This window comes from Rhinolophus sinicus, linkage group LG01, assembly GCF_036562045.2.
Source record: "Rhinolophus sinicus isolate RSC01 linkage group LG01, ASM3656204v1, whole genome shotgun sequence".
Taxonomy (NCBI): Eukaryota; Metazoa; Chordata; class Mammalia; order Chiroptera; family Rhinolophidae; genus Rhinolophus; species Rhinolophus sinicus.
In genome coordinates, this window is record NC_133751.1 from 58,012,171 (window position 1) to 58,038,608 (window position 26,438).

The window sequence follows — 26,438 nt, forward strand, 5'->3', positions numbered from 1 at the left end:
GAAATTGACAGTAGTGATACAAAGAGCCCCACGTGGCAAGACACAGAAATTGAGAAAGATATGCCAACACTTTCTCCACAAATATGCCTAGAAATTCAAGAAAAAGGTACAAAGTCTTCAATAGAACCACCTATGCCTCCGTTATGTGCCAATGGTACAGAATGGTACCTTGAAGGAGAAGTCAAAATGAGACCAAGCAGTCATGAAAAAGAGTTATGTGTCATAAATCATGAGGGACCTAAAGCCAGAGTTCCCTCCTCTAGAGAAGCTGTAGTTAAGCCTTGTGGCAAAACAGAGAGTGGGAGCACTGTATCAGATATGACACAGATAATTGGAAATAGCACAGTTGAGACAGAAAATGAAGAATCTCGTCTACTGATTAATAAAGAAGATATTTCCAAAAGAAAAAACCAGGAATCATCTTTTGAAGTAGACAGGGATCCATGCTTTTCTGCAAAACGAAGGAAAATGTTCCCTGACGCTTCCTCAGACGAAGAGGAAGCAGAAATTGACTTTACCCAAAAACTGTTAGATTTGGAACATCTACTTTTTGAGAGACATAAACAAGAAGAACAGGACAGGTTATTAGCATTACAGCTTCAAAAAGAGGTGGATAAAGAACAAATGAAGCCAGACCGGCAAAAAGGATCCCCTAATGGGTATCAGTTACGTGCTACTCCCTCACCTCCAGACAAATTGCTAAATGGACAGAGGAAGAATTCCAAAGATAGAAAAGTAAAAGGACAAACTGAGCATTCAAAATGTCAGAGAGGCTCAAAAAATGAAGATTGGCAACCTTTTAAGAGCCAGTTGAAACATTCAGTTAATGGAAGAAAAATGCCAAATTCTACTAGAGATAATTTGGCATCTAAAAGTGCTCATTCCGTACAGCCTAGTAAGTCACAGAAAAGTATTTTTCAGATGCTTCAGAGATATACAAAGTAATGCATAGGCAAAGGGAGTGTTTTATAATCTAGTAAATCTGCTCTGTGGACACATTGTCCTTAACTAAAGGACTGCGATTATAAGGGAGGAATGAATATACAACTGTGTTTCTGTCAAACTCAGTGATAAGCAAGAGTCCCGATCCTTTATTAATAATTGCTAAGTTTGGCAATCCTTAATAGATAATAGATATAAAAATGCCTGGGCCAACTCCCAAGAAATCGTCAAATGCCAGTCTCTTTCACCAAAAACTGCATTTTATGGCCTTTGCTCACCTTTGTGTCCTGACTTGTAATCAAAGCAAGATTATAATCATACTACACAAAGTAGTTAAGGAATCCAGGTTTCAAATCTAAGTTTTCTTGCTACTTTGCCATGTATGTGTAGAGTACTTGAAATTCATCTTCCATAACACTAAAGTAATCTAATTTCCATTTTTTAAATTATTTTAAGCATTATAGCATCTTCTTTTATTTAAAATAGGTTGGGATCAGCATGAAATCTGAAAAATCAGAGAGTTCTGGAAAATTAGGGTTAGTTAGGAAACTAGACTCTTGATGCAAAAGCAGTTACGAGTTGGGATGAGGCTGAGTGGAGCAGATGATAACTTAGAAGCACTGGAACTGAGTGGGTGGTTAGGGTCCAGGATGGAATAGCAGGTATAGTTTGGCAGAGCATTCTCCCTCCTCCTTTTTGTGTTAAATGACACAAAGTATTTGGGTTTTACAGCTTTTCACACCATAGTATCTGGTGTCAAAATCAAAATTAGTTACTAAATTACCTGAAATTTTGGAAAAGCATATTTCTATTAATCTTCTATTCCAGAAAGAAAATGGGAATTTACTATAGGAGTTATATCACGATATCCTATGTTATGAAACCTATGACATAAATAACCATGTGTTTATTTCCTTATATTATCATTTGTATTGATGGTGACTTCTATTTGTGTTTATGGACAGAAATAGAAAGTATGATACTTGGGTTTTGCCTTATATTACCCCTGGAAGTTAAATCAGAGGCAATGATTTCATTTTGTGAAATTTAACTTAGAGACTATTAATCTTTGTTTCATTAATATGACTAGCTTGGAGCAAACAAACAGTTTTAGCAGTATTTCTGCTGATGTCTTGTTACCATCCTTTTAAGATAAAAATACAATAAAATGTCCTAGAGCTAATTCTAGCTTAAATTTGTCAATATTTTTATATATTGAGATTTTTTTCCCTCCAAATTTTATAACTGAAATTCTGTTAATTTTTGCATACTTGATGGCAAATATTTAAATACTGATTGAGTGGGTAATTATGGGTAGAATTCTCTATTGCTAATTTAAAATTTAGTTTGCCCTTTCTCCGAATAAAGTGTCCTCTGAGTAATGATTGAGCTGAAATGAAGTACAGCCAGAAACTAACCAAATTTGAATAAAATAGACTAAAATCTACCTTCTCATCAAACCGATATTTTTCTGAGCAATTTAAATCTTCCTGGAATAGTCCATGACCAAAAAGGGGGGAGAGGAAATAGTGTGAAGTAGTTAGGATTTATATGTTTAACCTCTTGTCTGTGAAGAAGTCTTCCTGACTAAAGTTGGTTTTAAGATAAATTTTAATTTCTCTATTAGTCATTAGAACGTATTGCTAGTTTTTCCTCTCATTTTTGTGGAAGGTATAAGAGTGTTTAATTTCTCAGGGAGTATTAAAACTGCAGAGGTTGAGAATCTGAAAATTAAAGTGTTAAAAATAAAAATGGACTATTATGTATTTTACCACAATTTAAAAAATAAAAATTAACTACATAAAAATAAAAAGTTCTGCATAACAAAATCTATAAAGGAAAACTAGAAGACATGCCAAACTGGGGAAAAAATAGATGCACTTCATCACAAAGAGCTAATTTCCTTCATATAAAGTGTCTGTCAATCCATTAAGAAAAAGACTAACAACCCAAAAGGAAAATTATAAAAGTTTATGTTCCCAAGAAACATAGTTCCCAGGAAAGGAAATGTAAATGGTTCTTAAATAGGTAGAAAGATGCTTAATGGTATTAAGCATCTTATATCAATGCTCATACATTTTCCCACCCTTCAGATTAATAAAGGTAAAGGTGCTTTTTTTGTTTTGTTTTTGTTATATATGTGTGGGGTGTTTTTTTTCTTTTTAATCTTGGCAAGAGTGTGAGGACAGAAGCATTCTTTTATGTTGCGTGGTACGAACAGAAAAATTTAAATCCCTTTGGAGATACAGTTGGCAATTCTACCTCTAGTAATTTCTTAAAGCTGTCTTCACATGTGTGTAGAATGACATGTACAAAACATTTTTGTATGGCATTTGTAATAAACTTAGAAACAAACTTCAATGTAACATTAATAGACAATAAATGAATGTACAATGGAATACTATATAGAGCAGTTAAAAACCCACCACTTTACACAGATGAAAACAACTATAAGATGTAGAGTTAAATAAAAATACAAGATGTAGAATAGCATATATAGTGTGCAACTATTTGTCCAAAAAAGGAAAACATGTATTTGCATAAAATATGCAAATATATAGAAAGAAACCATAAATGTCAGCAAGGAGAGAAAGTAGGTGGCTGTGAGATGTAATAGAAGAAATGACTTTTCACTATATGTTCTTTTGTACTTTTTGAGTTTTCAGTCACTGAATATATCATCTAGTCAAAAAAATTTAAATTTTCTTAAAATATTGCAAAATAAAGGAAGCTTATACATCTCAATGTGCACCACTCTAGATGGTCCTTTTTGTCTTTAAAATTTTAAGAATCATAATTCAGGAAGGCTTTTTTTTTCAGCATGAAAAATAGCATTGTGAATTTTTGGAAATAGCATTGTGAATGAATTTGAATTTATTTAGCTTTAATGTACTATCTCAAAATTATTTGAAAGTAAAATTTAGGCTTTCCAGGTAGCACTGCAACATACCTACAATCCTGCTGAGAACAATGAAAAAGCCAGATAAAAATGTAAAAATGTATACTTAAAAGCATCGGAGAGCTACGGAAATAATAACCAGTTTAGGGGCTAAGATTCTAGAGAGGAGAGACAAAGAGAGGGGAACTGAGGTTTGCAAGCACATTTTTGCTGGTAGCATGTGGCTGTTCCGAATGTAGAACGAGAACCAGGGCTGCTGCTGGTGAACAGAGAAACTGGAAGAGTTCTTGGCTATCTCATGAACCTAGAGTGACAACATTAGAGACTGGAGGGTCATCAGACAGGAGGCTGGTTTTCTCATCAGGATAATTGCAGTTTTGAAAATCCTCAGGGCAGAATTTAAAAGACTGAAAACCTCTGAAAAGTGAAGAGAGTTGTTATCAGGTTCACAGTGCCGATGAGACAAAAGAATAAAGTTCGGGACCTTCCAAGGGATGGAAGCCTGTTCACACAATAGAGTCTCAACTGAAAGCCCTAGAACAGGGGTCTGGCAAATTACACTCTAGGGGCCAAATCTGTACGCCGCCTATTTTTGTGGAGCCTGTGAGCTAAGAATAGTTTAAATGGCTTTTAATTTCTAAATGGAAATCATAACATAACCAACAGAGTTGCTATCAAGAGTTAAGTAATATATATGGAACACCTGGCACAGGCCCTGGCTCAAAAAAAGCCTTAATAAGTGGTCATTCCTTCTCCCTGGCTAGTCTCTACCTCTGCTCGACCAGTCCCACTTTGGAAGTGTCTCACTTCATCCAGTGCTTTGTGCTCCCGTACGTCTCCAGATGTGGCACAAGTAAATTGCAATTATCTTCTGTCTACTGATGAAGACTCCACTCATCTTTGCCGGATGTGTTCACAGCTTCCTGTGTCTCAGCCCCCAAAGGAAACCAAGTCCCAGGAATACTTCGGGGCTTCCTTGAATTTCTATACTAGTTCTACACATTTGGTATGCATAAAGGTGGGTAAAACACTACGAACATATTAAAGAGACTGGGGAGTTGAGCCATTACTGTGTTTACTTAATCCTGTATAAAGATCTTAAACAATCATGACTTGGAGTCTTTTTTTGTTTTTTCCCAGAATATTTTACATTTTCTTGGCAGGACTTTGCACAACATGCACCCTGAGGTCAACTGAGCGGACCCTTCTCTTTACATTTTGCTTTATATTTCTCTACAACTTGGCTTTTGTGCTCCCAGGCTGGCCCAGTTAGGCTCTATTCCTAAAACTAGTTCAGTTCATAAGGCTTTGAATTCAGTTGGGGATCATCCATAAAAAGTTTGGGGAGTATCTGTTTTTTACTGCACGTTAGACTGGCTGACCATGGACTGTCTTGATTCCTGGGATCAGGATGAGAACCCCACTCCCTGCTCAGTTTATACTAGACAAATGTAGATTATACTGGGTATATTGATTATGGTCCAATCAAAAGAAAACAAAAACCACAATAGGTATTTCAGCAGAGGGTATGCCGTACTGTAAGGAATTGGTTAGACAGGTGGTGCTGGAGCAAAAGGGAACAGTGCGATAACCCAAAGATGGTAACTGCAGGAAGTGGCCACCACCCTCAAATCTGGGAAATAGATGGGAAGGGTTTTGGTTACTAGAATGAGCTCAGGAGGTGGGGAATGGTGACCCCTACAGACCTGATGTTCAGACCTTTGAGAAGGAAGCACCTCCCTGACTGCTGGTACTGGGAAAGGCCCTAGTGAATCATTCTAGAAGAGTTGAAGGAATTTGGAAGCTGGAGGCGACTGACAGGAATAGCAAAAAAACAAGCTTCCCCCCCTGCCTTCCTCCTAGTATCCCTTATTAGAAATTCATAAGAAGCTTGCTGACAAAGGAGTCTGGGAGAGTGGGAAAGTGTTTTTTGTATCACAGCAGAATTTACAATGGCAGGCTTGGACCTGAGAGACGAGGGGTGGGAGGGAAACACACGAGAATCCATTAAAGGTGTTTTCCTTTAATGGATTCTAGGACTAAGATGTCTTGAAATTTCTAAGCCAAAAACCTGGAAAGCTATTCTGACAAGATGGAGTAATGTGTGTGGAAGAATGGTGCTTAAACACAAATAAATGCCTAGGCGAGGTAAAACCCCATTAAGGATCTAGAGGAGAAAATTGTGGAGAACCTTCCCAAGTACCTGTAGAAAGCCCTCCCGACTTCAGTTTCTGTTGCCCTGATTATATCCTAGCGTCCCCATCTTGATCAGGGCTGATGATTCAGGTTTGCGTTTGCCACCCACACACAGACAAACAATAACCTAAAACCACCTTTGTCCTGAGTCCCTACAAGCTTTCCAATTCCTCACCTATAGGGATGACAAGAACCCCTTTCTGAAATGTCTTCTATACACAATTAAGGCCTCAGGTATCACTAAATTCCCAGAGCTCCTAGGAAGGTACACCCCTGCAATAGAGTTAAAACACCAGGATAAGACTGAAAGGAGGGCATTTGAATAATTGAAAGATAATGAAGTAACTCTTCAGAGTAAGCCTAGATTGCAGGAAAAATGACAAGAACTGTAACAATTTTAGCAAGAGGAACTGAGATAATACTAATTTGGTTTTAACGTGAGAGAATCCACTCCCAAAGAGTTTGAAGTGTTGTAATTTATACAACTGTATTCTAAATTTATAGGATTGAAAACTGCTAAAATCTCATTTTCTCAGGAATGATTGGAAAAGCACCTTGGGAACAAACAAACAAATTTACTTGATTCCTTTTACTGGCAAATGCTTAGAAAACTTAAAGCTTTTACTTGTATAAAACTAAAATTACATGAATGAGCTGGTTTATTTTTAGAAGAAAAAATTATTTTGTGCTGGTAAGAACAGGTCACAAACCAAAAAATAGACAAAAGGCCTAATTACCTAAGACTTAAGTCTTTAGGGGGTAAGAAGTGGCAATTTTAACATTGCATAATAGCAAAAGCAACCAAAAATATTAGAGCTGAAGCAAGAGGTTAACCTGTGAGGACTAAATCAAGGCTCTCTTCTAGGTGAATTCTGCCCAGAGGAGCCCTGTCAGGAAATCAGAGAGAAGAGAGTATGATTGAAGTGTTTATCTCCTTGACTCCTCTGCAGGATGACCCCCGTCTGGCTGGCTGGCTATGGCCCCAACTGAAAGTCATATCTCCTGGAAGGTAGTGTTCACACAGATTCTCCTTCCAGGTTCTGGTATCTGCTTCCTCTTCACCCTTCTGATCTAGAAGTCGTAACAGCTCTCTGGCATTGCTACACGGAACCATCTTGTGCTTTCCCTAGACCATGCCCACGTCTTTGTAAATAATCCCTCTTCTCAAATTATCCAGTTTAACTGGGCCATCTATTTTTTACCAGGGCCCTGACTGATACTGTTAGCTAGACAACAAAGCATACCAGATATTAAAGGTCATGGAAATGTTCCATATCTTGAAAACTCATTGAACAATACATTTAAATTGGATGCATTTTTATTGTATGTAAATTATACCTCAATAAAGTTGATTTTCTAAAAATTTGTCCATGAACTCTGTGACCTATACCCATTGGTTTCCATGGGGCACTCAATGATCCTTTGCATAGTTCCTGTAGCACAAGAGAACCCTGCCTACATGCTCCCCTGTGTCTCAAGAAATCCCTGAACCATTAGAAAAATACCTAACGGAGAAAAAAAAAAACCTTCATGGTTAGCTCAAGTTATTATGCTAGTTCCACATATTTGATCTGAATAAATGTATGTTTTTAAAAGTCTGTAATCTTAAGGTGCTAAGAGAGTTGTACCTCAGCGATAGGTGTGCTTCTCATTCCTGTCTGTAGGTGACAGTCTAATAAATGACAGTCTTTAAATTTAGAGACGATTGTCTATTTCTTCTACTCTCTCTCTGTTATCCCTCATTTTAGCAATTTTCAAGCAGTGATTATTAGGAAAGGACACATATTCACATGTACTGTGACTAACTGTCCTGTCTGTAGGTGACAGTCTAATAAATGACAGTCTTTAAATTTAGAGACGATTGTCTATTTCTTCTACTCTCTCTCTGTTATCCCTCATTTTAGCAATTTTCAAGCAGTGATTATTAGGAAAGGACACATATTCACATGTACTGTGACTAACTGTCATATGACCACCTGTTGTGTCCAAAATTATTCATTTCAACGACAGATTTTCAGGCATTGAAGAAAAGTTAAAATTCAGAATGTTTCTGGAAATGCTGTTGAAAAATGACCTTGCCTGGGATGATGCCAGCATTCATTCTCCCTCTCAAGTCACTTTTTCCAGAATTGTCTCAGCTTTTCAAAACACCTCTCCCATCTATGCATCCCCAGGTTCTCATAAATGTGTAGAAGGGCTTCCTGTGGGAATAGGGGTCTAGGTGAGAAGGGATGCGGGAGAAGTCTCAAGGAAGAAAGAGACCGTGATGTTTTGCATGTATTGGTCTTTTATAACTTGGACATTAGTCAAAAACTGCACTATTAATATCATATAATTTTGGGTATAAAGGTAAGGATGTTAAATTCAGAAGCGATTAAATTCCTCCACTCTCACTCTAAAGAAATTAACTTGTTATATATATTTTAAAAAGTCCAAATTAGAGGCATCAAATGTCTGGGTTTTGGATTAAGATACTCTTATGAATGACACTTAGGGCTCTAACTTATTCTGACATTAATCTTTGTAAAATGTGTGTCAAGAGCCTCAAGCTATTCAATTTCATTCATCTGCTCTAAATTATGTCTTGTTTGGGGACAGCTATAGAGCTCCAACTAATCAAAACTGAAATATAACCACCTAAAGGTATGAGATGATACTATTTCCAAGGGCCAACACTTACTGGAAACTATGGGCTGGGCACTGTGCTTAACATCTCATGTAATCCTTTCAGCAATTCTAGGGCATAGACACTATTATTACACCTATTTTATATGTGAAAGAAACTGAAACTCAAAGAAGTTCAGTAATTTTCTCAAAGTCAGATAGAAGGAGGAGGCAGAGTCAGGATTTGAACACAGGACTATATGACTAGAGAATGAACTCAGACTCATTCTTCTATTCAAAAAGAAAATAAGCCAGGAATATCATTTATAAAGAAAAACAGAAGAGATTGTGTGCAGTTCTAGACACCTAATAAGGCGACGGTATACCCTGTTTTATAGAGGAAGAACCGGAGACCAGTGCAGTTGTCACTGCCTAAGGAGATTCTGACAGTAAGTGGATCTGTATCGAGACTGGAGTCTAAGACCCATGTCTTCAAGCAAAATGTGCTGTCTTGTTAAATATAAATTATATAAAATAAATATAAGGATTAAATGTACTTATATAACACCTGAAATTATAAATCATGTTTGTTTCTGGTGATTAAAGCTGAGGAATGGTAAGATTTCCTGTCCTACAGAGGAAAAGAGATGGACCTGGGCAAGCCTGCGGACACAGTGAATGGTAGGTAGAGAAGAATACGCTGCAGGGAAGGAGAAGAGAGGCCAGAGAGAGAGGAGGAAAATCAGCAGGTGTGGTACCACAGAAGCCAAGAGTGAGATTTCTAAAGAGGTAGTAAGCAAATACCAAATTCTATTGAAAAGTCTATAGAAATTAGCAACTTGAGGTCTTAGGTGACCCCAGTACAAGTGGATTGGGTGCAGTGTGAGCAGAAAGCAGATTGAAGTGGATTCTGAAGTGAGTGGGAGGGAAGAACATGGAGATGGTTGTATAGACAACAATGTAGAAAAGTTGGGTTTTGAAAGGAGGTAGGGAGAGATTAGGGTATAGTAGCTATTGTGGGAAGGCGAGAAAACTTGGGCATATTTAAGTGTCAGTAGAGAGGGTCCAGTGGAGAAGGAACATTTTCATATTCACACCCAGGCAAAAAAAGGGATAGATCTTACATAATAAGAGAGATGGCTTTTCTGTTGTGAGAGGGAAAGAGAAAACAGGGTGAGTGGAGTTGTGTGTAGATTTGTGCGTTCAGTGGCCACAGGTCAATGGACTTCTTGCCTGATGGCTCCAGTTTTCCCATTCTCAGTTGAGAGTGAATAGGAAGGGTAGCTGTACAAGATTTGAGGAGAGAGAAACACAGTACGGACATCTCATCACCTCTTTGGATTCCCTTGGTTTTACCTGCCTCTTATTCCAGCCACTGCTACAGCAACCATTTCTGCCTGGGCTCTGAACAACTTCGTGTGGTTGCCACCACATAGCACCTGACCTCAAGCCTGTGCCAGGTGTCAGGTCTAGGATTTGATTTTACTCTATTTACAGGCTTGGAAGTTAGCCTGTTACTGTTGCATAGATGCTGGCAGAAGACCTGAAATTCCTGGGTCAGAGAAAAGGAATTGTATCATTCATGGCACAACAGGCCGCATGAGTATCATTTTTATGTCCATTCTTGCCGAGGAGAAGAGACAACAGAACTTGTTCTTGAACATCTACAGAGGGTCCCAAAAAAATGTATACACATTTTAAGAAAGGAAAAACCTATTAAAATTGTAATGTTCTATATCAATAACTAAAGATCAATAAAAGGGGTGGCCAGTTAGCTCAGTTGGTTAGAACATGGTGCTAATAACACCAAGTTTGCCAACTTGATCCCCGCATGGGCCACTGTGAGCTGCGCCCTCTCTGAAAAAAAAAAAAAAAAAAAAATCAATACAAGTCATGTGTATACATTTTTTTGGCACACATGGTAGAAGGACCTCCTGGAAGACATTTTGGAGGCTGAGATCCTGTGTGAACAAATGAGAGGTGATCTACCAGCCAAATTTTGGGTAAGTGCTAACGTGACTTCATTTCCACCAGAGGTTGATAAGGACTGGCACATTCAGGTTATACTTACAAATGCCTCTAGATAGTGCATGGTGAGATGGCAAGAGTAGGGTTCTAGAATCAGGTAAATATGGATTCAAATTTTGCTTCTAGCTGTGTAGTCCTAACTTCTATGAGTATTTCCTCACCTCTAACAGGACAATCAAATCTTCCTCGCAGAGTTGTTGAGAAGATGAAATGATACAGCATATGTATGGCAGAGTAAGTTTTTGAAATATTAACTAATATTTTACCCTATCCTTGCATGATTTGGTCCTTCCCACATTTAGTCAGCTGGGCTATTTGACATTTGTTGCTTCAGGAAAAGTTCACCTAGGAAAAAGTAGAGGATAAAAATGTTAGTTCTAGACTTTTCAGTCTCAAAATCTAGCCCCCAGAGAGAACTCAAAACAAGAACAATAGATTTATAAGAATATCTGATGTTGAGTGAAGGGGATCAGACTATGCCACCCCAAAATAGGCCACTTGGTATAAAGATTATTTTAAGCTAAGACATTTGAAATTCACAGATGCAGAAAAATAGCTTTCTTGGAGCTTCCCTTATGTTACTAAAAGCAACAGCATCTAGGAAATAAAGCTGCCATAAATTCCTTTTTAGGACAAATCTACTCCCAGAAGGGAAAACATGAATAAAATCTACCTCAAATTCCTTCTCCAGGGAAATTTTATGGCCCTGAAGGAGCTAGAAAGATCATTCATACCTGTATAGACAAACATTATTACAACTTTCTTATTTCCTGAAAACCCAAAAAACTTTCATCTTTTCAAAAAGTCACTTATTTTCCTGTAAGTGCCTTTCTCCCCCCTTCACCTACTAAGATGGTAATTGTATAAGCCCCAAATTCTAACCTCTCTTCTGAGTTACTTATCACCGAGTTCTCCTGCATGTGTGTGCATTGCATATATAAACTCTGTTTTTTTTCTTCTATTAATCTGTTTTATGTCAGTTTAATTTTCACGGCCCCAGCAACTGAACTAGGAGGGGAGAGAAAAAAGATGTTTTCCTCCCCTACATGAGTAAGAGAGGCTTCCCTGATCTCAGATCAAATAAAGAATCTCTGGGCTGGTAGAAGGAGAAGGGGAGTATTACAAGTTCAGGTGTAATACATGTCCCTAGAGAGGAAGACCCTGTGTCCCAGACCCCTTTCTGTCTCAGAAAGATGTCCCAAGACAATGTAGAAACAGAGCAAAGAAACTCTGACAACCTTACAGCTTCCCTTGCTGCACTGTGTGCTGGGAGCAGCAGAACATTTCCTGTGTGCTCAAGAATGACACAGCCATGTAACCCAGGGGGTTTTGGGACCCAGAGGAATCCTGCAGCTGGAACAAGGGAGAGCCTTATGGCGCCTGGGGGGCCACTAAGCACCTTGTAGGCAGTGCTTATATCTCAAAGGTACGGGTGTGGATAGAGGACAACCAAGGACCGCATGTATCCCCTAGGGCGCCTAAAGCAAAACCCCTAGAACTTAGACACAACTCAGGTAAAGCATGAGGAAACCAACTTAACTGGAACTACATTTTTTTGTTCCTTTTTCTTTAACTGAAATTACGTTTTGCCACCCCAGATATCAGGGCCTCACAGTAGAAATGAAATTGAATTAAGGGAGACTACAGCTACTGTACAACTACTTCTGGTTTAAGATTAGTTTCAGCTGTTTGTGAAACTCATCCAGGATGTCTTAGAATTCCCAGGTAGCCCATATCTGCTTAAGGGTTGAATACTAACTCTAGACTAGGATTAGAGCTAAGTTATCTAGACCCAAAGGCCAAGATCTACCTGGAAATGTGTTATGTAGAGCTGATGTGACCCCTAAGAAATCTGCCGATTTCAGAAATGTGAGTAGACAGCGATGAGACCAAGCATGAAAGAGTCCTACAGAATGCTTAAATTCCCTAGACAGACACAGGGTGACTGACAAAAGAAGGTGAAGGTGAAGAATAAGGCAAAGAAAAAACAAATTAAAAAAGAAAAAAGACAAAAAAGAAGGTGCTGTCACCCTTGTTAGAGTTTGCATTCATGATCGAATTTCCTAAATCAAAGATGAATAAGGTCATTGTTATGGATGAATTGTAACCCCTCCCTAAAATGACATGTTGAAGTCCTAACTGCCAGTACCTCAGAATGTGACCTTATTTGGAAATAGGGTCATTGCAGAACGAATTAGTTACTATGAGGTCATACTGGATTATGGTGGGCCCCTAATCCAATATGTCTGATGTTCTTATAAGAAGACGTTCATGTAAAAATTCAGGCACACACAGAGGCAGAGATTGAAGTTATATAGCTGTAGGCCAAGGAATGCCAAGGATTGCTGATAACACCAGAAGCTAAGAGTAAGGCCGTGGAATAGATTCTTTCCTAGATTCGTCCCATGATCCTTCTGACTTCTTGATTTTGGACTTTTGGCCGCCAAAACTGTGAGAAAATACATTTCTGTTGTTTTAAGCACCCAGTTTGTAGTAATTTCTTGCAGCAGCCCCAGGAAATTAAGTCATTATAATGCCTTTGTCTTAAGGTGAATTTCTAAAAGACTAAGCCTCTTTTGAGGAAAGGAAGAGTTATTTCAATAGCACTAACCCAAGTTGCCAAAGCAGAGAAGCCCTCAAAACCCTTCAAAAACTGGCATACCTATGCAGCCATATTAGTACTCGGATTAGCCATTTCAAAAGGGAAAATAAACACCGTTTCCCCGAAAGTAAGACCTAGCCAGACCATCAGCTCTAATGCATCTTTTGGACAAAAATTAATATAAGACCTGGCATTATATTATATTATATTATTATATTTATTATATTATATTATACCGGGTCTTATATAAGACCCGGTCTTACATTATATTAAAATTAAGACCAGGTCTTATATTAATTTTTGCTCCAAAAGACGCATTAGAGCTGATGGTTCTGCTAAGTCTTATTTTCGGGGAAACACAGTAGTTCTCAATAATTTTGTCTTTATTGCAAATGGTTGTTCAACTATAGATATATTATGTTTTTACATTTGACTTAATCTTTAGGCATAATTTTTTAAATGATAAAAAAATAAAACATACGTTCGAAGCCAAGTTTGCATAAACAAACAAAAAATTGGCACACCTCTTAATCTGCTATAAAAATGGTGGCCTGGATATGTGGGGAGAAAGTGAGTTTTGGAGGATGAGGCTGGTCTCTACAGCACTGTCCAGCTCCCAGCGGCCAGGGGAAGAATTATTTAATTATTAAGGACCTTAATATTGCTGCTAAGACTTTTGGAAAACTCCTAAATTTACAAAGAGAACCTACAGCTATTAACGTAGAAGCTAAGTCAGGTCTTGGGGAAGACGATGTCTCAGAGGCCAGTAAAAAACCCCGAGTCTCCACAATACCTAGTTTGGTTGGTACCCATGCTCCCTCCTCGGTAGCTAGCCAAGGCCATGAAACTGGCCTATATTGTTTGAGAAAAAAGATGGCAGGTGGCATGGCTGAAACATTAGGCTCCTCCTGCCTTTAAACTGAATCAATGCCTCCACATTTCCTTATAGCTGTATGAGACCAATCAGAGGATTCACCCAGCCCAAGGAAGTCCACATCCTTGGGAAGTGGAGGGAATGGAACCAGTAGGAAGTCTCTTCAGGGGATAACAAAGAGGTATCATCCACATGGATGCAGGTGAGCATATCACTTTGAATCCAGGCTTACCTAAGAACCCAAGGAACCCAGAAGGAATGTGCTATTAGTTAATTATTGCTGCATAACAAATTACTTAAAAATTAGTGACTTAAAATAACAACAAACATTTATTATCTCATAGAGTTATTGTGGGTCAGGAATTCTGGAGTGGCTTAGCTGGGTGGTCTGGTTAGGGCTCTTAACAGGTTATAGATAAGACGTCAGTTGGGGCTGCAGTCATTTAAAGACTTGACTGGGAATGGCAAGTCAGTGCTGGCTGTTGACAGGAGGCCTCAGTTCCTTGCCACGTGGGTCTCTCCACAGAGCTGCTTGAGTGTCCTCATGACATGGCAGCTGGTTTTCCCCACAGTGATTGATCCAATAAGGAGCAAGGTAGAAGCGGTAATACCTTTTAAGAGCACATCTTGGAGGTCTCATGTCCTCACTTCTGCCATGTTCTTTTCATTAGAAGCAAGTCATCAAATTTGGCCCACACTAAAGAAGAGGGGAACTTAGGCACTATTTTTTTGAAGGAAGACATGTCAAATAATTTGTAGGTATTTTTTAAAACCACCACAGATAGTATCACGCACATAACCCTGAACTGCTTTGTTAGAGGGAGTGCTTGTCCTGTGGAATCTAATTTGGAATAAATACCCAGGTCCCATCATCATGAAGGTCAGGGACTTTTATATGAGAAGTAATTTTCTTTGCAATTATACCCTAAAAACACAATCATGACCAATGAGAAAAATGCAGAAATCTTCTGGGGGGTGTTCTGGGAAAGTATTTTTTTTGTTTGTTTTTCTGCCCTTCCCCTTTCTTCCTGCCTCAAACATAGGTGTGATGGCTGGAGCTGCAAAAGCCATCTTGCTAAGATGACTAGAAGGCCAAGGGTTATCTATCAGCCCTGACTTCATTGAACCAGTACGAACCTGCCTGTGCCTGGACATGCTGTTATGTAAGAGAAACGATTCTCTATAACTTAAGCCACTGGTATTCAAGTTTTCTGTTATTGACAGTCCAAACCATTCCCAACTAATGCCAGTGACTTAGTAGAAAACAGGATAACGGAGTCAATTCTTAGCTTTTGAATTTTTAAAACCTAGCCTATAAGATGGTAAACAAAAACAAAAACAACCTCAGGTATAGGCAATAAATTTGGGAGAGACTGATAACTAGTAAGCAGGCTACCCAACCCCTAGACTCCATAAAGATTCCCTGGTCTGGAAATGATAAAAGTTAACTTCAGGTATGGAAAAATAAAATTTAATTTCTTATTATATGAGTTTGGGCACTAAGATTTATACTTACTATATGGTAGCTCGCATTTGACTCAAAATGTTATTCCTTTCTTACCCTTTAACATCTTATTATTGCCCTAAACAGTACTCAGGGTCATTCTCTGAAAATTCACTTTTCTTCTAGACGTCTTGATAAAAACCACAATTTTTTCTCCTCCCAAGCTTGAAGAATTGAGGTTGTCCTTCCCTTTTCCCTTTTCTTCGTCTCTTATGTCTCTGACCTGTTATTCATTTTTAAAAATTTATTGGGGAATACTGGGGAACAATGTGTTTCTCCAGGGCCCATCACTCCACGTAGTTGTCCTTCAATCTAGTTGTGGAGGGCACAGCTCACTGGCCCATGTGGGAATCGAACTGGCAACCCTGTTATTCAGAGCTCACTCTCTAACCAACGGAGCCAACCAACTGCCCCATGATCAGTTATTTTTTTACTTTTCTTTCTTTCTCCCTTTCACTTCCTTCTCCCTCTCTCCCACTCTTTCCCTTCCCTCTTTCCTTACTTGCCTCTCTCTCTTCCTTTCTCCACCCCCCATCACCCCCCCCCCTTTTCTTCTTGAAGCCTTCCATTATTAGGACTGTGGACAGTTTAGCACATCAATTCCTCACCACAGTATAGTTGCAGCTCCAGCAACGCTGATCTGTGGAGGGAGGTATTTGGATAGACTGTCCCACAGAAAACAACTAAAATTGCTAGATACTATTTTAAAACAATCAAAACTTGTTGAAAACAATGGAAGACATGACAAGACAGTAAGGAATGACTGGGCCCAATCAAAGAGAATGTGGAATTTCTGAATGGAAAGGGAGCACCGAAGTTTCCCCTCTTTGAGAGAACAGGCCAAATGTGACAAACTTGAGCAACAATTTTCATGGCCCCATGAGGTGTGGAGTAAAGAAGTCAAAAGCCAGGGCCGCAGAAGGTGGGGAGTTGAATTAGTTTGCTAGGCCTGCCATTTTTAAAAAAAGGGGTTATGGAAAGTAACCTCACAGGGTGATCTGACAGTAAATTCCTAACTGGGCAGGTCATGGTGGGGAGCCATGCCCCAGGCATATAACCTTTTTTTAAAAAAAAAACACAAAGTCTTTATTCTTAAAGAGAATTCAAGCATAAAAAGGCACAAAACGGGCCGGCCTGGTGGCTCAGGCGGTTAGAACTCCATGCTCCTAACTCTGAAGGCTGCCGGTTCGATTCCCACATGGGCCAGTGGGCTCTCAACCACAAGGTTGCCGGTTCGACTTCTACAAGGGATGGTGGGCTGTGCCCCCTGCAACTAGCAATGGCAACTGGACCTGGAGCTGAGCTGAACCCTCCACAACTAAGACTGAAAGGACAACAACTTGAAGCTGAACGGCAGCCTCCATAACTAAGATTGAAAGGACAACAACTTGCCTTGGGAAAAAAGGCCTGGAAGTACACACTGTTCCCCAATTATTAAAAAAAAAAAGGCACAAAACCCACAAGCCATGGACATACGCAAAAATTGAACTACTATACTGGCATATAACTTCTTCAGCGAAAGGTTTTCAACCAGCCCTGTCCATTGTTTTTGTTCATCTTCAAAGGTTAACACACCTTTGAAATGCCAAAAGTAATACCCCTTGAAGGCGTTATTAATCCTCAAGAGAGGACATAACTATCCCGTAACCCAATCTCCCCCTTGCTTTCTCCAATCTTCCTTACGTCCTCTCCTTAATTTCAAGTGCATAAAAGAAGCTGCAAAACTGCTATTCCCCAGAGCATTTGAGATCTTGCTCCTTAGTATATGTCATCAGTTTGGCTCTAATAAACTCTTATAAAAATTCTCTACATGTTTGGATGTTCTTACGTCAACAGACTGGGTGGCTTAAACATCAGAAATTAATTTTTTCCCCAGTTCTGGAGGCTAGGAGTCCAAGATCAAAGTGTTGGCAGGTTTGGTCTAATTCTCTGCATGGTCTCCCTGGTATCTCCTTTCAATGTCCCCATTTCCTCTTATAAAGACACCAGTCAGATCGAATTACAGCCCACCCTAAACGCTTAGTTTTAATTTAACACCTCTTTAAAGGCCCCATCTCCAAATATATTCACATTCTAAGGTTCTATGGCTTCAACATATGAATTTGGAGGTGGACACAATTTGGCCCACAAAAGGAATGTAATGTGAAACATTCCCCCATAACACTAAGACCTCTCTGGTAAGAGAACCACAAGTAAGTAACCCTTCTACTCCCTGTCACCAAGGGCTGCATGGAAGGTTGCCTTGATGGTGGGTAATGAGGAGTGGGGGCTGTCTCTGAGAAGCTGTAGCTCCAGGCCATCTCTGATATGTTGATTTGAAGCCCAAATTCATTTTGCCTGTGTGGTTCAAAAAGCTTCCAGTTATAAGTTTAGTTTAAATTGGTCTCAGTACGGTAGTGCCCCTAAATGGTTGACAGGAACAAAGGTAAATCTCCTCTAGAGAAATGTGCCTTCATCTTAGACCTCAAAGAATTCCTATAAATAATTTTGCAAAAAATAAGCACCCCACAGTAAAAAAAAATAAACTAAGCACACACACAGAAACCCAGGCACCATGTATGAGAAGTGGTATAAACTACAGACTAAATGAACAGATGTGCAAAGACTTCAGACATTGGAATTATCAGACATGGATTAAAAAATAACTATGATTATCATGTTTAAAGAAATAAAATATTAACCTGAAAGCATCTGCTTAAATCTGGTTAAAAATAGCTAACCAGATTTGAAATATAAATATTAATAGAACTTATAGAAATAAAAATACAATAATTAAAATTTTTCAGCTATTTTCATATAAGCTTCAAACATACAACACGGTTGAAAGAACAATATAATAAACACCTGTAGGCAACTACCTAGCCTACATTTAACAATTGTTAACATTTTATCATAGCTATAGTATATATATATTTTTTCAATTTGCTAAACCATTGAAAAGTAAGTTGCAGACATATTTTATCCCTAAATATGTTAGAATGCATCTCTGAGAAATAAGAACACTTTTCGTAACCAAAATGTCATTATCACATCTAAGAAAATAATTTACTAATGTCATCTCATATTGAGTCCATATTAAAATTTTCAGTTTGCCCAAAAAAGTCTTTTATAGCTGTTTTTTGTTTTTGTTTTACAGCTAGGATCCAATCAAGGCAATGCATTTGGTGGTAATATCTTTTTACTCTTTTTATCTGGAACAGTCTTCGTGTTCCTTCCCCCCCATCTCACCCACCTGCCCCTGCCCATGACACTGACTTTTTAAAGAGACCAGGACAGTTGTCCTGTGAACATCCATATTCTGGATTTGCCTGAGTGCTTCCTCATAGTGTTCTTTAATTTGTTTCTTGATCTGCCTGTGTTTCTCGTAGTCTGGAAATTAGGCCTAGAAGCTGGATTAGATTCAGAGCCACAGTTTTGCGAAGAACATGTCATAGGTGAAGCTATGTATTTCCTAACGCATCACATTAGGAATACAAAATATCAGGTTGTCCCATTCTTAGTAATATTAAGTTCAGTCACTTGGTTAAGGTGACAATTGCTGAACATCTTTCCAAAACTGAAAATTCAAAATCCCTCGACAGTTTATCAGCTTCTTAAAAAGTCAAACATACATTCACCATATGACCCAGAAATTCTACAACGAGGTATCTTCCCAAGAGAAGTGAAAACTTATATTCACACAAAAACTTGTACATGAGTTTATAGCAGCTTTATTCATAATTGCCTTTAATTGGAAGTACCCCAAATGTCCTTCAACTGGTAAATGGATAAACAGACTGGGGTACATTCTTACAATGGAATCCCACTCAGCAATAAAAAGGAATGAAATACTGATACAGGCAACAGAATAGATAAATCTTAAAAAGCATTACACTAAGTATTAAGAAGCCAGATTCAAGAGGGTACACCCTGTGCAACTCCATTTATATAACATTCAGGAAATAGCAAAAACCATAGGAACAGCAAACGCTAACCCTACACCAAACTACCAATTTTTTCATTAGTTTCAGGTGTACAAAACAATGTAATAGTTAGACATTTCTCCCCTCACAAAGTGATAACCCCCACCCCCCAATCTACTACCCCTCTGACATGGCATACAGCTGTGCCAGTTCCACTGACTCTATTCCTTATGCTGTACTCCACATCCCGTGACTATGTATATTAAATTATAGTTGACATACAATATTATTCAGCTTCAGATTCAGGTGAACAGCACAGTGGTCAGGCATCTACACCGTCCATGAAGTGGTCTCCTTAATAAGACATGTGCCCACCTGACACCCTACAAAATCTTTGCATTACTGATTATATTCCCCAAACTGTCTTTCATATCCCTGTGGCAATATTGTGGTTACCAATTTATGCTGTCTAACCCCTTCCCCTTCTCCCTCATCTCCACCTCCCTCCCATTTAGCAACCATCAGTTTTTCCTCTATATCTCTGAGACTATTTCTGTTTACTTTGCTCATTTATGCAGTTCTTTAGATTCTACATATAAGTGAGATCATATGGTATTTGCCTTTCTCCAACTGACTTAATTCACTTAGCATAATGTTCTCTAGGTCCATCCATGTCATTGCAAATGGTAAGATTTCATTCTTCTTTATAGCTGAGTTATACAATGGATAAATTTACACAATTTATCCATTGTATAAATGTACCACAGTTTCTTAATCCAGTCTTGTTTCCAAGTCTTGGCTATTGTAAATAGCATTATAATAAACATAGGGGTGCATATGTTTTTTTTTGAATTAGCATCTTGGATTTCTCTGGATAGATACCCAAGAGTGGGATTGTTGGATCATAAGGTAGTTCCATTTCCAGTTTTTTGAGATACCTCCATACTGATTTCTATAGTGGCTGCACCAATCTGCAATCCCACCAACAGTGCACGAGGGATCCCTTTAGTCCACATCCTCACCAGCACTTGTTGTTTGTTGATTTATTGATGATGGTCATTCTCACCGGCAAAATACCAATTTTTAATATAGGGCATAGAAGTTGCCAGTGACTAACATACTCTTACACCACTTTCTGAAAGGTCTGAAGGAACAGGAAAGGTCAAGTATTACTCAGATGGATTCTATGTAAAGGCAGAATCAGAACAAAGGGAAGTGGAGGGATATTTCATCCTGCTCAGAGTGAAGCTTTATGAATGGAGCAGATTCTGACTGCCTAATTAACACCCATTTCCCTCCTTCTTCCTAAAAGCACCAGACTTTAGGGAGGTATCCATCCACCTTCCTCCACAAAGCCATCTGCTTTACTAAACCAGTTATGTTTATTTCACATTCCTTGGCACGGGTGGCTCTAGGAACAGAATTGTGATTCAATTCAGACCGGTTAATTTTGAAGAAGAGTCTTCCAAGGGACTTCGAGAAACATTTGCTTGTTTCCTTTCTCAATTAAAAAAAAAGACTTGACAGAAGAGATAAGTTGGTTCTTCTTCCTCTAGATGTTATTGTATCTGAATGTGATGCTTGGAACTCCTGCAGTTATCTTGCTACCAGCTTAGGATAAAGCTCAGACAGGTGAGGGAAAGTCAAGAGAGCAGAGCTAGAGCCCTGTGGTCATGGACATAGACCCTGCCCTAACTTGGATTATTTAAGCCAGCTGAGTTAGGGTTTCCTGATGTAATTCATAATACCCTAAAAAACTTAATGCCTGTCCCACAGTGTAACGTACCTTTTTGGTGGCAGTAATACTGGATCCATATGAAAGATGCTGAAAAAAATAAGAAGAGATACTGTTATTAGTTGGATTTTCTTTTTATAGTTGCTGAGCACACCACTCTTCAAGTTTTTTGTCAGCTCACTTTTGTTAGGGTTTAAATCCCAGTCTCACCCCTTATATTACCGACATTTCTAATTTCAATGTCAAATTTCTTACTTTTCGCCTTTATGGCTTGTGATTTTGTCTTCTTCATGAAATCTTTCCCTGTCTTGATCAGGACTTCATGATCTACAGCTTCAGGGCTTTTCAATAACCTGTGTTCTGTGTCAATGGCGCCCCCTGGAGCAAAAAAGTGCATGGCATCCCCTCCTTAAATTGTGCAAAGCAGTTCACTTGAAGTCATTAAGACCCTATATTTTCTGAAAGTTGTAAAGTTTTGCTAGTCTTCTTTAAATCTTTGATAAATCTATAATTTATTTTTGTATCTGATATGGGATTTGGATACAATTTTATTTGGCCCCAGAGTCATAGATCAGTTAGTCCATTTTTTTTCTCCAGTGTTTTGTAATGTCACTGCTGTCCCAGTGTACATATATGTTTTTGTCTGTTTCTGGACTCTGTTCTCCACTCTCTTTGTTTATCCCCCACCATTACCACACAGTCTTAGTTACTATACCTTTATAATAATTCATGATATCTAGTAGGGCAAAACTTCCACCTTGTTCTATTTTAAAAATGTCTTGATTATCGTTGATACGTTGTTCCTGAATTTGAAAATCACCTTATTAAAATCTTGGGAAACTCTGTGGGATTTTTCTTGGAATTACATTGAATATAAATATATATATATATATATATATATATATATATATATATATATACATACACACACATACATATACATAAATTTGGCATCTATATATTGTCTCCCCATACATTAATATAGATTTCTTCATTTAATGCCTATCAATAAAGTTTAATCATTTTCTTCATAAGACCTAGTACATTTTGTTAAATCTATGCTTAGGCACTTTATACTTTTAGTTGCTATTGAGAATGGAATAGTTTTAAAATTAGTTTCAAACTATTTGCTGCTGCTCACGTTTAGGAATAGAGTTTTTAAATGTGTCTTGTATGTTGGTTTTATATTCAGAAATATACCTGAACTCTTATTAGTTCAAAAATTGTCGGTTAGTTCTTAGGTTTTCTATGTAAATAATCATAGTCCATAATAATATTGTCCTTTAAAAATTATTTTATATAGGGCCGGCCCGGTGGCTCAGGCAGTTAGAGCTCCATGCTCCTAAATCCGAAGGCTGCTGGTTCGATTCCCACATACCACAAGGTTGCCTGTTCAACTCCTCGAGTCCCACAAGGGATGGTGGGCTCTGCCCCCTGCAACTAAGATTGAACACAGCACACCTTGAGCGGAGCTGCTGCTGAGCTCCCGGATGGCTCAGTTGGTTGGAGCGCGTCCTCTCAACCACAAGGTTGCTGGTTCGATTCCCGCAAGGGATGATAGGCTGTGCCCCCTGCAACTAGAAAACGGCAACTAGAAAACGGCAACTAGAAAACTAGAAAACGGCAACTGGAGTTGAGCTGCGCCCTCCACAACTGAGACTGAAAGGATAACAATTTGACTTGGAAAAAAAGGCCTGGAAGTACACACTGTTCCCCAATAAAGTCCTGTTCCCCTTCCCCAATAAAATCTTTAAAAAAAAATTATTTTATATATGTATGTATGAGTGTGGTATGTAACAAGATTTTTCTAAATTTTGGTTTAGTTTAACATTTTTGTTTCAGTAACCTTAAGTGAGGCTGAGCTTTCATTTACTGTTTTGTTTGGTTTTGATATTAAGATTATGCTAGCTTCATAGAAGGAGCTGTGTGTCCCTTTGTTTCTTTCTTGGAATAATTTATATAAACTTTGGATCATCTGTTGCTTAATTTTTTTTGGTAGCAATCACCTGTAAAATCATCTGGATCTTTTTGTTTGTGTGGTGAATTCAATTTCATTAATTGTCATCAGTCTATTCATAGTCAAGTCAATTTTGGTAAATTATATTTTTCCAGAACAGATATTTATGTTTCTTGATTCATTGGCATAAAATTGTCCATAATATTCTCTTATTTTTAAAATCACTGCTGTATCTGCTATGTCCCTGTTTTCATTCTTTCTAGTCTTTCTTTTTTTCTTAATTTAGTTAATCAAATAATTTAAATTTCACTTGTTATTTCAGAGAACAAGCTTTTGGTTTTATGGATTATTTTTGTATTTTGTTTTCTTTTACTGATTTCTGCATTTCCCCCCTCAAAGTTCCCTAGGTTTACTCTGTTGTTCCTTTATCAACTTTTTGATTAGATGTTGAGCTACAAGGTGTGATCAACAAATACGGTGAATATTTAAATTAAAAAGCTTTATTACAGTGAAAGACATTTTGCCATTAATCCCCCTCAAAGTACTCCCCCTCACTTCAAGCATACTTATCCCATTGTCCTTGCCACTTTCTGAAGCAGTTCTGGAAGTCCTCTTTCATGAGTGTCTTTAGTAGTTGCACTGTTGTGGCTGCCTTGATGTCCTGAATCATTTCAAAACATTTACTTTTCATGGTCTTTTTGACTTTGGGGAAGAGCCAGAAGTCACACGGAGCCAAATACAGTGAATAGGTGGATGAGAACATACCGTAATGTTTTCATTTGACAGAAATTGCTGTACCAGAAGCTATGTGTGACACAGAGCCTTTCCATTGTGATCAAAACATAGGGTGAATGCTGCTGTCGAGTGCCATTCAATGGAAAGGCAGGGATCTTCAATATGGGAAGCAGCACGTTGAACCTTAGTAAGTTTGTGACAAGTTTCAGTTTGTTTGGGGCAGTCAGTTGGGTGTGAGCTACGGTGGAGAGGTGTGTTATAAAGTGTGCCATAAATCATCCTCCAGGATGACAAAGTTCTGTGTCACGCATTGCTTCTGGTATATGGCAATTTCTGTCAAATAAAAACAGTGTGTCCTCATCCACCTTATTCACTGGATCTGGCACTGTGCGACTTCTGGCTCTTCCCCAAAGTCACAATGATTCAGGACATAGAGGCAGCCGCGAAAGCCCAACTAGACACTCACAAAAGAGGACTTCAGAACTACTTCAGAAAGTGGCAAGAAAGATGGGATAAGTGCGTTCAAAGAGAGGGGGAGTATTTTGAGGGCGATTAATGGCAATGTGTCTTTTACTGTAATATTTTTTTTAAATTTTATTGGGGAATATTGGGGAACAGTGTGTTTCTCCAGGGCCCAACAGCCCCAAGTCGTTGTCCTTCAATCTAGTTGTGGAGGGCGCAGCTCACTGGCACATATGGGAATTGAACCGGTAACCTTGTTGTTCAGAGCTGGCACTCTAACCAACTGAGCCATCTGTATCTTTACTACTTTTGCCTGAGAGAAGGGGGTTGTATAATTGTATATTTGTCAAATTTCTTCTTTAAACATTAATTTTTCTTTATATACAGTTGAGATCACGTTATTAAGTGCATACAGAATTAGAATTATTTTATCTTCTTGGTGATTTGTTCTTTTTGTCATTATATAGTGCTCCTCTTTATCTCTAATGATATGTTTTGCTTTACAGTATATTTTGTCTGAAATTAATATAGCCACAGCAGCTTTCATTTCCTTAATATTACCTCTGTATATCTTTTTTAACTTTTCAACTTTATGCTTATGTTTAGGTATATCTTGTGTCAATCGCATATAGTTCAATTTTTAAAATTATGTAATCTAATTATCTGTTCTTTTAAACAAAATAAATATTGTCATTTTAATTTACAATCAAAGTATAATACATTTATCTAGGATTCAAGGTATTTGGATTCCAGGCTCTACCCTACTATTATGTGACCTTGCACAACTCTCTCAAACTCTCTGAATTTCAGGAGAGTCAAGATAAAATAAATGTTTAATCAGATTATGTTGAATATCCCTTCTAGCTCATTTACTCTGTCATCCATTAAATTACAGTAACATGTTAACAAATTGTTTTGAGGCAGGGAGTCTTAAAACCAGAACTGAAAAACAAAATCCTAGAATAATTTAGTGATATAATTCAAATAGTAACTGAGATTTAGCTTTGAAATATTTGCTCTTTGTCATCTAAAACTTCATTTTTTTATTATTCAATATATAAAATTTTTGCAATTTAATTTCTTTTCTGATAGTGCTCCATGTTTTTTAAAAAACGTATTTTCCATGATCTGGGGATGTATGTAAATATATTCTCTTGTAATTCTAAAGCTCTTTTATATTTTTTAATAATCCAAAAAAGTTTTTCAAGGTTTCATTATTAATTTCCTGCCTCATTTTCTTTTAGCTTATTTTTTAATTTCTACAAAATTTTTCTAGAGTTGCAGATGCCACAATCTTTGCCACTTTTTCACAAGATTAATCTAAAAATCACATCACCATATTTGAATTCTAAGACCTCAGAAATAAACCTACAGATCTCATTGTTAGCCTCTCCATTTAATGGAGGTGCAGTAATAACTGTGTCTAGTTTTTGTAGTCAGTGGTATTATACCATTTTATTTGGAGCCTGATTTTCCATTGTTGGCTATAGTGACATGGCATTTAGGATTAAGGCCTTTAAGAAGGAAGAGATCACATTGTTTCTTGCTCTGGTTTTCCCCTCCCTTTTTTGCACCTCTGTGTCAATGGGAAGCAAATAGTTTCCCAAATCCATGACTGATCCCTGGAATTCCTCAACCCACCCATAAACTGCAGCAACCTGAAAGGTGGTGCCAGGATCAATCTTTGTCATTTAACTGACAATGCTCTTGATCAGGAGTCTGCTTTCTTATAAACCAGTGTCTTCCTGAAACTATATAATCCTAGTTACCTTAATTTGACTCGGTTACTTCTTAATTCGCCCCAATAGCATATTTAGTCTCATAGGATGGGTCAATTCTCCAGATGACTCATCCAATCTTTTATTGGGCCATTTTCCTATGTAGATAAAATATGTGGGTGTGGGTGGGGATGGGAGGTAGTAAGTGGGAGGTGGGAGGTTAGAACCTAAAGAGTCTTTTTAACTTTACTCTCAAGATGGAGGATCATCAGATTTGAGT

At 38.1% G+C, this 26,438-nt stretch overlaps 1 protein-coding gene and 1 long non-coding RNA gene across 4 annotated transcripts in view; one reads left to right on the forward strand and one right to left on the reverse strand.

Annotated features, from left to right (window-relative positions):
- The window catches only part of RNF168 (ring finger protein 168), a 31,589-nt gene extending 26,639 nt beyond the window's left edge, over positions 1-4,950 (forward strand). Inside the window, exon 6 of the mRNA XM_019723667.2 lies at positions 1-4,950. Coding sequence (XP_019579226.1) covers positions 1-945 — 945 coding nt within the window. The 3' untranslated portion in view covers positions 946-4,950.
- LOC109443378 (uncharacterized) overlaps positions 4,120-26,438 on the reverse strand; it is a 23,089-nt gene continuing 770 nt past the window's right edge. For 2 of the 3 annotated variants that reach the window (XR_012495620.1, XR_012495621.1), the window contains exons 3-5: positions 21,338-21,376; positions 10,936-11,014; positions 4,120-4,258 (exon numbers count right to left, since the gene is read on the reverse strand). This is a non-coding gene — a long non-coding RNA (uncharacterized LOC109443378). Of the gene's footprint in view, positions 4,259-6,697; positions 9,926-10,935; positions 11,015-21,337; positions 21,377-26,438 lie in introns of those variants that run through there. The other variant, XR_002136668.2, reaches the window with a different exon arrangement.